This window comes from Glycine soja, chromosome 1 (genome assembly GCF_004193775.1).
Source record: "Glycine soja cultivar W05 chromosome 1, ASM419377v2, whole genome shotgun sequence".
NCBI classification, from domain to species: domain Eukaryota; kingdom Viridiplantae; phylum Streptophyta; class Magnoliopsida; order Fabales; family Fabaceae; genus Glycine; species Glycine soja.
In genome coordinates this window covers 4,921,739-4,934,143 of record NC_041002.1, presented here as the reverse complement: position 1 = coordinate 4,934,143, position 12,405 = coordinate 4,921,739, and the positions used below count along the sequence as shown (strand labels likewise).

At 28.6% G+C, this 12,405-nt stretch overlaps 1 protein-coding gene across 3 annotated transcripts; it reads left to right on the top strand.

Moving 5' to 3' along the window:
• Positions 1-4,993: 4,993 nt before the first annotated feature.
• On the top strand, positions 4,994-7,789 carry LOC114410999 (homeobox-leucine zipper protein ATHB-13-like). 3 transcript variants are annotated; one of them, XM_028374830.1, is made up of 4 exons: positions 4,994-5,037; positions 5,934-6,070; positions 6,153-6,532; positions 7,215-7,789. In XM_028374830.1, exons 1-4 carry the CDS (start codon positions 5,009-5,011, stop codon positions 7,566-7,568), a joined length of 900 nt encoding a protein of 299 aa, XP_028230631.1. In that variant the 5' UTR covers positions 4,994-5,008; the 3' UTR covers positions 7,569-7,789. The 3 variants fall into 3 exon arrangements, with proteins under 3 accessions (XP_028230631.1, XP_028230633.1, XP_028230632.1); XM_028374832.1 differs by lacking the exon at positions 4,994-5,037 and adding an exon at positions 5,091-5,227; XM_028374831.1 differs by lacking the exon at positions 4,994-5,037 and adding an exon at positions 5,566-5,810.
• The last annotated feature ends 4,616 nt before the right edge of the window (positions 7,790-12,405 follow it).

The window sequence follows — 12,405 nt, the reverse complement described above, 5'->3', positions numbered from 1 at the left end:
GAAAAATTACTTCTATTTATCGATCATTTCCAAAGTCAAAGATCATATTAGTTATTTTTGTTTACTATCAATTATATTGTTACTTGTCTGACAATCTTCATTAATTTACTCATATTTATTGTGGAGTAAAAAAAGAGGTAAAAAACCTCACAACTATCTCATTATTATTAAGAAAATATATTGTAATTTTTTTTTATTCTCGTGTAACAACCTTAAAAAGAAAAATAAAAAGCAACAGAGTAAAATAAAAAAATTAATAACTTAACTTCAATTATTCCTAGTTTCAACAAAGTATTTATGACATTTTTAGGATTATTTATGACTTTCCAAAAAAATAAAATTTAAAGAAAACATTGAGAACAATTTTTAAATAATAAAATATAACAAGTATAAATTTACTTATTTAACCTCAATTTCCAAAGACATTTTTATCGTTTTTTTTTATCATTTCAACAAAGCATTTACGCAACACATTACTAATTTAATATTAACTATTCATAGTTTCAAAAGTGCATTTATAACAATTATTAAAAGTTTAAATTTTCAAAAAAAATATGCATAACAATTTTTAAACTTAGTAAAATTAAATTTAATTAATCAACACCAAGTATACCAACTTTATAGAAAGCATTTATTACATTTTAAAAGTGTAAAATTTCAAAAAAAAAATATTTATAATTTTTTTAATAATTAAATTAAATCAACTTAAAATTACTAATCTCACACTAACTATTAGTTTCAAGAAAGCATTTATAACATATTTTTAAATGTTTAAAATTTCAAAAATGATATTACAACATTCCTTTTAATGCATCTTAAAGAGGAATTGCAGAAGTTAATTGAATCTAATATAATGCCTTGAATTTATAATATATCATAACTAATAGTAGTTGATTTCAAGATTTCAAAAACCTCTAAATTTGAATTGCTTCATATTAAAAATAAGTTCGTCAATTGTAAAAATGATTTGTTATTACAAATGTAAATATTTCATGCATTTACTATCGGTAATGTGTATTTTAATTAATTTTTTATAATAATATTTTTTTCCTGAAAAAACCCAAAATCCGAACAAAAACATGAGCCAAATAAAGAAACACATCGTGTTATTGAAGCATAAGCCAAAAGAGAAACACAATCAAACATAGAGAATCATACCCATCATACATCTTAACATGTAAAAGAAAAGTTTAGAATAAAAACAAAATACCCGAATGTGTTGAAAGTAGTAATGACAGAAGGTTCTATTGAGAGAAGACTTGAACAAAATCAATTTGAAAGGAGTAATAAAAAAAATCCAATTTGAAAAAAAAATCTCAAAAGAACAAATTTTGAATTCCAATAATCGAAATTTAAATAGGAAGAGTTTAAACAACTACCTCTTCATCTTATATTGTATCTTCCATTATATATCATTGTGGGTGGTCATTAAAACGTACCATTAATGCAAAATGGAAAACAAAGAGTCAAAAGTTTGCGGAGAAGAATACAATTGGTTCCAATTCCCAATACATGTATTAAATGGTTTCATTAACTTTTTTCTATTTAATTTTAATTGTTTTCAATTAGCTATCAACCTCTATAACTAATTTACTATTCTACCCCCAATTTGAGCGGGAAAAAAGTTATCTAAGACTTTCTCCCTTTTATATATTGAGATTTTCTCTCTTAAGCTTTAATTCGCTACATTGAAATAGTGAGAAAATAGGAAGAAGAGAGTGAAAATAGCTAGGAGATAGGAAATGACATGCGCTTAATGATAAGATGTGAATGTCATGATCTTTTCTCTTTACTCAATTACAAAATAATTAATACTACATTCTCGATTCTTTTTATAAGAAGTAAGTGAATAATATAAAATAAACTATTACTTATTTCTTATAATTACGAAGGACCAGAAATAATAATAAAATGCTTTTCTCATGAAAATAATAAGTTTTTTTTTGTTGATTAATAATCAACTATCACGTTTATATTAACACAAAATAATATATTTTTAAAATTAATTATTGATTATTGACTTTGAAAATTGATTATATTATTCAATATACTTGCAATGAAAAATCCATTATGTTGGTAATGCAAGGTCAGAACATTTTGAAAATCTATTAGACCGTCATTTTGAAAATCGATTTCATGCCCAAGACTTAAAATGAAAATTGATTATCATATTCTGAAAATATATAGTTTATTTTAATTATATATATATATATACCTTATTTTTCTCTCATTTCTCTCGAACTAGCACTTTTAATTTCACTTTATTTAAATTTACTCTATTTTTTTTCCTATTTTCATTCATCCTATTTTCACCTATTTCTTTCTTTTCCATCAAACACAGTTAGAGTTTTAACATCAATATTTATATGTTAATTTTTTATTCTTATCTATATCTTTTTTAATCATTGACTTTTTTATAATAAAATATTATTAAACTAAATTTTATCAAAAAATAAACATATTCTTTTAAAATGAATTTATTTTAAATATTTATATATTTACATCATATACATAATAAAAATAAAATATTAATTGTATTTAATAATTAATATTGTTAAATACTCGCGAACGGCTCAGGTAACTCAATAGTTTTAATATAGAAGTCAAAATCAAACCATCGATTTTAAATGTTAAATCAATTGATTGATGGATTAGGCATAAAGTCTCAAGCCGTTAACTCAAGGAAGAACCCGTGGTGATGCATGTTTATAGCTGATTAAGCTAATTTGGGACCAAGTGTTGGAAATTTAATTCCTTCATTGGCTCCCATGTGTCTGTAAACTTCCTAATTGAAATATAAGAAAGTGATTGACGAAAACACAACAACGGAAAAATAATAGTAAATTTTATTGTACTTTTTACTTTATAGAAAAGAACATAAAAACCTTATATGTAAATGAACGTACACTTTCTAATCGATGTGTTACACAGTAGAAAAGTTTATACCCATTAAATACTTAAGTTAAATCTTGAAATCTCTCTATATAAAAAAGATATTGTTGGAAGATACTGCCATTTTGACGTTTAACCATAACCCAATCAATCTCTTACTTAACAAGTATGATGGCACTTTATAGGAAAAAACAAATTTCTCACATTGACACGATTGTGATTCAAGTAAGCTTTGTTTTGGTACAAAAACAAAATCATTTTGATTTAAGTTAGCAAACTCAACAATCATTAGCAAAATGTACATGTCCTTTTTTACCCGTTGATGTGGAAACCTTCATTTTCAAAATTAAATTTCACATTGTACCACACACTTCAACTGGTCCTCTCTGGCAACTTATAGTGGAAGAAATTGCAGTTTGAAAGAGGGAAGTAATTTCCTGCTGCCTCTATTTCTCTGTCTCCTTCTCAGATAGCCAAGTCTTGCACCCATAATGAATTGCCTTGTATCATAAGCCAAACTGGCACATGTTAAAAGGGCAACCATAAATCTTGAACACTTGGTCCTTTACCCTTACAATCTTATATAGGGTATTGCAAAATTGTGGTTTGACTTCTCTTCCATGGTGAAGGGTCTAGCACAAAATGACACACACAGCTAAACCATAGTTTAGATGAGTTGCAAAATGCATACCAAGATATATATATATATATATATATAATTGGTGCACCTTGATTATTCTATTATGTATTTCATCTTTATTTTGTGTTGAAACTTGAGTACAAAAGATAGAGGGAAGAGAAGGTAGAAAGAGAGAATATATAATGTATGCTGGCTATGTACTGCGGGCCAATTTGGAAGGGAGTTGACAGTGGCTAAGGTCAGGTGAAAGGAGTAGTGGTTATGTGTCATGTAGATAGACATTATATTTTTTAGACATTCCACTGCTATAAATCTTTTATTTTATTTTTTTATCATATTATATCACTTATCTGTTTATAATTAATCTAATTTAACATAATTGACAAATAATATTATTTCTTAAATATATAATTATAAAATGTTTTATAAACATTATTCGTTCCAAAACATGTTGAATGTGATTTCTATGACATAAAACTTTGATATTAAATGTGATTCAATGTCAAATCATACACGCCTTAAATTATAAAAGGTAAATATAAGTAATGTGCAATAGTTAGACCCGTCTAAAAAATTCTCAAAATGTTAAAATAAAAATGGGCTGTTAAAATGGAAATGCCGTAAGTGTAGATTGGCACTTGAGTGTCATGGATCATTCTTACATTATATATGGCTAGGAAAATGACAAAGAAGACCAGCTCTGGTAGGGTAACAACAACAGGAAAATATTTTCACTCTTGGTGGAATATAATATGTACCCTTTTCATTAAATAATTTTAAATAATTTTATTTTCTTTCTTATTTAAATAATTTTAAAATAAAAATAAGAGGAAACTCTCAAATTGAAAACACAGTATAAAAATAGGACTAGTTACTAATGAGAAATTGCACCATCAAGAGGCTTAGGTAGTTGTGATTTCAAGCTTCAACTTCATGACATAATTAGAGGAAATAAAGATATAAAATTCACTTAATAATAAAAAAAAAGAGAAATTATGAGTTTAAATCTTTTTACTAATAAAAATTAATAATTTACATTTTATGGATTAAAAAAAAAATATTTCAACCCCTGACATAACCTGAATACAGAGATAGGAATTGGGTTGGAAGTGATGCAAAAGGATAATGGCTGATGCGAAAGAGCTTCGTCCTAATACACGATAGCTGTTGGTGGGTTAGGTAGCAAACCCTGCCCCTCCTCATTGGACCCATCCCCTAGATTCCTGCCCCTTCTCCCTTTCCTTTTCTCTTTCTCTCTCTCTTACAAAAAACACAATCCATTTTGGACTTAAAGTTATAGCCAACTCACTTCTCTTTTTTCTTAAGTAACCTCTTCCATTCACAAAATTTAACACAACACACACAAATATCACCCTCACCATGTAAATGTTTTCTTTTCCTAACAAAAACCTCTCTCTCTCTCTCTCTCTCTCTCTCTATCATCCATCTTTCCCTCTCAAACACTTGCCCCATCTTATGTCTTTTGCTTATGACTTTTTATTAATGTAATCATCATGGCCATTTCCCACTTCAACCTTAAAGAATTATAGTATCTGAATCTCTCCATTTGCTTTTAACAATGGAATCATAGACTATGGAAAGCATCTAGCTGCATTGCCAATTTGCCAATTCCATCATTATATTTTAAAGACAACTGTCTTTGTAAAGAAGAACCCCCCTCCTCTTGTCTCCTAAGTGAGAAACTAGTTTATCATTAGGAAAATAATTACATTTTTTAGAGCTTTACACATGCACACACCACATTGGAATAATATTAGACAAGTTGAGGCAGAGAAGCAAGCTTTCCTTTTCTCCTTTTTCTAAACATAATATCCTTTTCTTTATTATTTTCCTACGTACACTGAACATCCTTACACTTTCATATTTAATATAATTACTGCATTTTTTTTTCCTACAAATGCTTAACTAATTGTTTTTCCTTTTTTGTGTACATAATAAATTGAATTTCTTTATTATTTGACACTAATAGTTTACTTATAATAAGGAAAGGAAATATAAAAAAAAAACAGTGATATATATGGAAGTTGAGGCCTAGAACTAGTCTATAGATTCAAACATCTCTCTCTCTCTCTCCTCCCATCCCTCCTTCCCTCTCCCTCTCAACTTCATTTTCCTTTCAAATAGTAACACTAGAGAACAAAAGCTCTAGCTAGAACTGATAATGTATATACAAGCCATCATTCAGAACAATTAGTGCATCCTCTTTCATCTGAAGAACTTGTTTAGTTTGCTCCTAAAATATTTGTCTGAGGATGTGGTGCAGAAATCCTTTACCCTTCCTTCTTTATTAAAGCTTATAGCATCTGCAATCATTAATTTCTTATTCCTTCAAAGTGGCGATCACACTATCATTCAGCTGATTTTGAAGATTTTGTGGCAGGCATAAAACCTGCAATGAGATGGCTTTCTTCCCAGCAAATTTCATGCTCCAAACTCCTCACCATGATGATCATCATCATCAACCTCCACCATCCCTCACCTCAATTCTACCAACGTGTGCACCTCAAGAATATCATGGTACACTCTCTCTAAAAACTAAGAATCAAACAACACACTCAAATATTCTGTGACTGATACCGGTTTCCTAATGTTGATGCAGGGGGAGTGACCTTTCTAGGAAAGAGATCCATGTCATTTTCATCAGGGATTGAGCATGGAGAAGAGGTCAATGCCGAGGAAGATTTGTCTGATGATGGATCACAAGCAGGGGAGAAGAAGAGGAGGCTCAACATGGAGCAAGTGAAGACACTTGAGAAGAGCTTTGAGTTGGGGAACAAGCTTGAGCCAGAGAGGAAAATGCAGCTTGCAAGAGCACTTGGCTTGCAGCCAAGACAAATTGCTATATGGTTCCAGAACAGAAGGGCTAGGTGGAAGACCAAGCAGTTGGAGAAAGACTATGATGTTCTCAAAAGACAGTATGAAGCTGTCAAGTCAGATAATGATGCACTTCAAGCTCAGAACCAAAAACTTCAGGCTGAAGTTAGTAGTTTTCCTTCTAACACAATCAAATTCCAATCATTTAGTGCTGTAGTGTAGTATATCTCCTGTTTACTTTCACATCATTTTTTTTATTTTGCTTTTGAACTTTATTTTTTTATGGAAAAGTGAAAAATAAATAAATAAAAGATGAATGGACATGTTGAATTTCTGCTATGTGAGACTGTTTTGATGAGATTGTTTTGATTCTGCAGAATAAAGCTTGGTGGTAGCAATGATGATCTTTTTTTTTTCTTTAAGTGTTTATGCTTTTTTGACTTGTGTATAGTTTCCAGAACCGTTCCTTTCACCCCTTCTCTAACTAGTGAGTGACTTTCTATAAAGTTGTGCTTTTTCCTTTCATCTACAGTGACTTCTTCAAGATTCAATGATCCATCATCTCTCCAATGACAACTTCCATTCCCTCTCTTGCATAGTCCACACTGGTTTTGTTTTGCACATAACCGTTTTCATTTTTCAATTTCTCATCATACCATATTCTAGTTTCTAGAATCTAGATATCTTATAAAACTCTCATGTTAGCACTTTTTGTTTTGGTCTTTTGGGGGGCTAACTAATAGGGGTGGTGTTTAATGTTTTAGCCTTTTAGGTCCTACTTTCTGCATGCATATTGCATATTTTGTTATTGTACCCTTATTGGATTAATCAATATTTTCTGGTGCAGATATTGGCACTGAAAAGTAGAGAACCAACTGAATCCATAAACCTTAACAAAGAAACAGAAGGATCCTGCAGCAATAGAAGTGAGAACAGCTCAGACATCAAGTTGGATATCTCAAGGACACCAGCTATTGACAGTCCTCATTCTACACATCAGCAAAGCAGACCCCTCTTTCCTCCTTCTTCTGCTAGGCCTGCAGGAGTTGCTCAGCTTTTCCAAACCTCTTCAAGACCAGACCTTCCATCATGCCAAAAGATTGACCAAATGGTCAAAGAAGAAAGCCTAAGCAACATGTTTTGTGGCATGGATGATCAATCGGGGTTTTGGCCATGGTTGGAGCAGCAACATTTCAATTGAATATTCCAAAGGAAGAGAGAGTTATTAATTAATTTAAAAAATTGGATGTAGTAGGTTTTCTTTTTCCCTGTGAAATCAAGAGGGTGTCCATCAATTTATCACACCATACTTTATTATGATGAGTTCTTAAATTAAAAACCCATGTTTTGGAAACTTGGTGTATAAAATAGGATATATATCAAGTAGAAATTTTCTGGCGGCGCTTGAAAATTTTCTTGAAACTTTTGAGTAATGCTACTATTTGGTTCATGAGTTAATTAATGGGGAATGAGAAATTAAAACCATGCTTGCTAGTGCAGGCAACATGGAGTGTAACATTAAAATAAGGAGAGATTCCCATTCCCTTACTCCCTTAAATTTTCTTAAACCGATTATTAATTTAGCGTTTGCTTTGGAATCATAACCGTGTAATGTATTCTAGAGCAAAAATGTTTGCCATTGCTCTGAAGAAAGACCCTGTAATGATTTGAGCTGATCTCATCAATCAGTACCAACAATGAAAGAAATCCACCCGAACTTAACAAAGTAGGCATAAAAAAAGAAAGAGAATCAAACACAAATTCTAAGAGGGGGAAGAAAACAAGCAGATGGAAGAGTGGAAGAAAATAAAATATTGGGAATAAATTTGTATGTCCACGATTTAAATTATCATGTAATCAATTTTAATTTTAATAATGAAGTATTATTTTATTTTTGTTATCATATTTCATTATTTGATCAAATGGTCCATTTGATAATGTCATTGATTAAAATTAAAGACTTGTTATTATAATAGAGATTATGATAATGAGAAATAAGTTTGTTCTAATTTTAATCTAAATCATTCTTGATCATATGATTATTGTAAATAGGATATCAATAATCCGGATAGATTAATATATATGTGATAGTATTTATTGGATAAATATTAATAGATCTCATTTATTAATTTGCATATATAGATGAGTTACATGTTGATGTGATCATTGAACTGACTCAATTGAAATTTTCTAATGGTTAAAATTTATCATAATCTGTCAATAGAAAATTCTCAAGAAGAGGTATAATAGTTTTCTTTGACCTGAGATTGTCATAGTAATAACAAGTTATTTGTTGTATTTTGATTCCGGACACCTAATGCTTTAGAGCACTTGTTGAATGGATATTGAATATGATTAAATACCTGTAGAATTAATGATTAATCAAGAAGGAATCCATCAACTCTTGGTAATGAGTTTGAACTCTATGAATAAAATTATATCCTAGCCAGGAAAATTAAATGAAAGAAGAAATGAGTTTCTTAAGTCATTATGAGTTAACTCAAAAGGGGTTTGACAGTAATATCATACTCTAGAGTTAACCCAGAGCTGTAAAGATGGAAGAAATTATTACACCACTCTTCTAATAGTTCTTGAAGTAATATGCTACTTCATGCTATCCAGACGTTAAATAGTGTTGCTAGAAGTTTACCTTGATTAGTATATTAATTTGATTAATATATTACCAGCTTAGTATTGAATCTACGGAGTCACACACAAACGAGTGTTCTAATCTCTATTAAAGAAATTATTTTAGTATTTGATGATTAATTAAATTAGAGAATTTAATATGATCAAATGATTAATTGATTTCAGAAAGGTGGAATATTATTATATTTTTGCTAGCATTGAAAATATAAATAATATGAAAGATTTGGTGAAAGAAGAGAAACAACCATGTATGATTTTGTATTTGGAATTTGAGTTGAAAAGACGGCTAGATATAAGTTTGACTTGGTCAATTATTATTTCAATTTTAATTGTTAAATGGTTTGCAATAAAAGGTATTAAGAAATAATATAACTTAAAAAAGGATACTATCAATAATGATTTTGATTTGATGAGAAATTTGGTATCTTTAGGGTGCTATAAACAGAGTCTTAGGTTGTACGTTGAAAGGATTCCAATATCACTTCTTTATTCTTATTTTTCCACTTGTCAAAGTTGTTGACGACACATAGGTGTGTGGATACACGTAAAGTCTTTACACGGTTGAACAATTTTTATGCTTCAAGACCTCATCGACAAGTACACTATTTAATATGTCATTTGTTTATAATATAATTTAAATACAAAATAGATCATTTTATTTCCCAATGTGTATTTTTTAACACTTTTTTTCCTATAGAAAGATAGTTGGAAATAGGCATCCTCGTGAATGAGATATTGACGATTTTGTTGTTCATGACAACATAGGAAAAAGGGGTTTCGTATGAAAAAAAATTAGGTGCTAGTACTTTCTATATCACTATAATAAAAACTTCATACATATTAAATATACAAGTGTGTAAATCATGTTTATAAATTTTCTTTTTAATTGTTTACATGTTACATAGAATGTGTTAAATAAAACGTGGTGACTAACAGTAAATAAAGAATTTTTAGATATGGAGAAGAACATTTGTGATTTGGCCGTACCCACTTTTTATTTTTTGGCGCTGATCAATCAGAGTATTCATTCACCACTGCACCATTTTTAGGGTTTAATGGGAGGCTTCATGTGATATCATGTCACCCACTCTCTAGCATCCATCTAAATGCGTTTTCACACCCCACTTTCTGTTCATCGCTTTACTTGCACTTTATTTTCTTCTATATATATGATATGGCAGTGATGACAGTGGTCAAAATTGCACCCTGAAGTTTAAACCAAATAATAAATTGTCACAATTTATTAGTCAAAATTGTATCACGTCATGGCATGCATAATAATAACAGTAGAAAGCTCAGGTGAATATATATATATATATAATAGGATGATATGATTAACAGATAATTATATTTTTGAAATATGAAATCAAGATTCCATTTTAGGGTTCAATTTTAGATTGATGCATGTGAGGAATTAAAATATTTATTAAAAAAATTAATCTCTTAAATGAATCTCATTTGATTAATCATTGATTTGGTTTGAAAGATAACCTAAATTTATAATATATATATATATATATATATATATATATATATATATATATATAAAATAAATTTCACTTATATATTCTAATGTTCTTTACACTTTGGCTTGCTTATCTCTCTATCTTTTAAAAAAAAATCATATGATCTGTTATTTTCAGAGTTTTGCTTGGACAGTGTAGAGACCATCAACATCATCATATTAATGGCAATCGCAAATGAATCTTTTCACTGTCATCGATCTATTAATTTCTTCCCCTTCCAGCACGCTTCTTGCAACATTTTTCTAATCACTCTTTGTCAAATTGATACACGCTGTTTCACCTACCTTGTGTCATTCTTTTCTTTTCTAGTATGAATGAGTTGTTCCCTAACTTGCTAAATTTCATGCAAGGATGCTTCCCTTTCTGTCGATCTGTCGTCTCTTCTTGATAGTCTCTGGCTGTTTTAATTAGCCACAGGGAATGAAAAAAAAAAAAACTGAATTTATTATGAAGAAAGTTAAAGATATGAATAATTCTAAATCTTTTTAATTATTAACTAGAAATATTAGCTATTTTATGTTTTCAATACACTAATACATTTATTTTTTATTTTTGTTAATGAAAAATTTTAGAAAATGCTTTAAGAAAGTTCTGTAGGAGTAAATCTTAGTAGAGTCACTTTGTTCAATAATAATTTTTTGCTTATGTATTAAATTTTATATTTCAACTTCTGAATGTTTTGATATTATTGTAATCTTCATACTAAGTTTCAGATAAATCGAATATTTCTAGTTAGATAATTTTATAGTAGATATTTACTTATATTTTTTTTTTAAAAAAAAAGTATACTATATGTCAAATTAAATATATTTAATGAAATATTAATAGCTTTAAAATTTATTAAAAATTGTAAATTTGATCTATTCTATAATTTTTTTCTAATTTAATGGATAAATTATTAAAATTTAGTATATATAAAAAATTACTAAATAACATAATTTTACCGAGAGTTACTCATATAATAACTTGATGCACACCCTGTATGCTATACGCATAATATTCAATTTCAGTTAGCTTCTACATCATGAGAGTTTTTCAATTGTAAAATCTTTTATTTTTAGTAATTATATTATAGATGTGAAGTATTTATCAATTATGTTAATAATTAATCTTTATAAAGAACATACTTAATCACTTATAATAAGGTATCATATATATTTCAAAGATATCTTTTTTTTATCTACAAAGTTTAAATTCATATATTTTTTCAAAAGGTTGAGTCTAGTTCTAGACAAAGCAACATAATGTTGGTTGTAAATCCTTATTTTAAGACTTTTTTAAATCCCAACTATGTTGAGTATAAATAAATATTTTCAAAAAGTTTTAAAAAATTAAAGTACAAGTTAATTTTAATTTATATAAAAAGTCTTATTTATTTAATCTTGTTGTCTCATTTTATTGTATTTTTTAATACATATTTATTAAAAAGTTATTCAAAATAATTATTTGTATGTTTATATTAAACTTTTGATGTTAATGGGGTTTAACTAATTAACTCAATTGGTTGAGTAAGATATGTAAGGTATTGTAACTCTTCTAATATTATCTCTGATTCTTAAGGCACTTGATTATAGTGGTACGTGTCAATTTAATTGAGATCATAGCAACCTTCTTATCCTAGCATTGTCTTTGTTTAAAAAAAGAAGTTACTTCACACTTTACACATTTCTTCTTTTTTTTCTTATTTAATTTTCTATAGATATTGTTGATAACAAAAAATTCTACTCGAGATATGGTTGGATAAATATGAACACTTGATCTCTTGACAGGAAAGCAATTCGAGATAGTCAGAACAATCGCTTGCATTTCATTTTCAAACATAAAGGACGCTGCTAGTTCTAAAAGAAAAACTAATATTAGGTG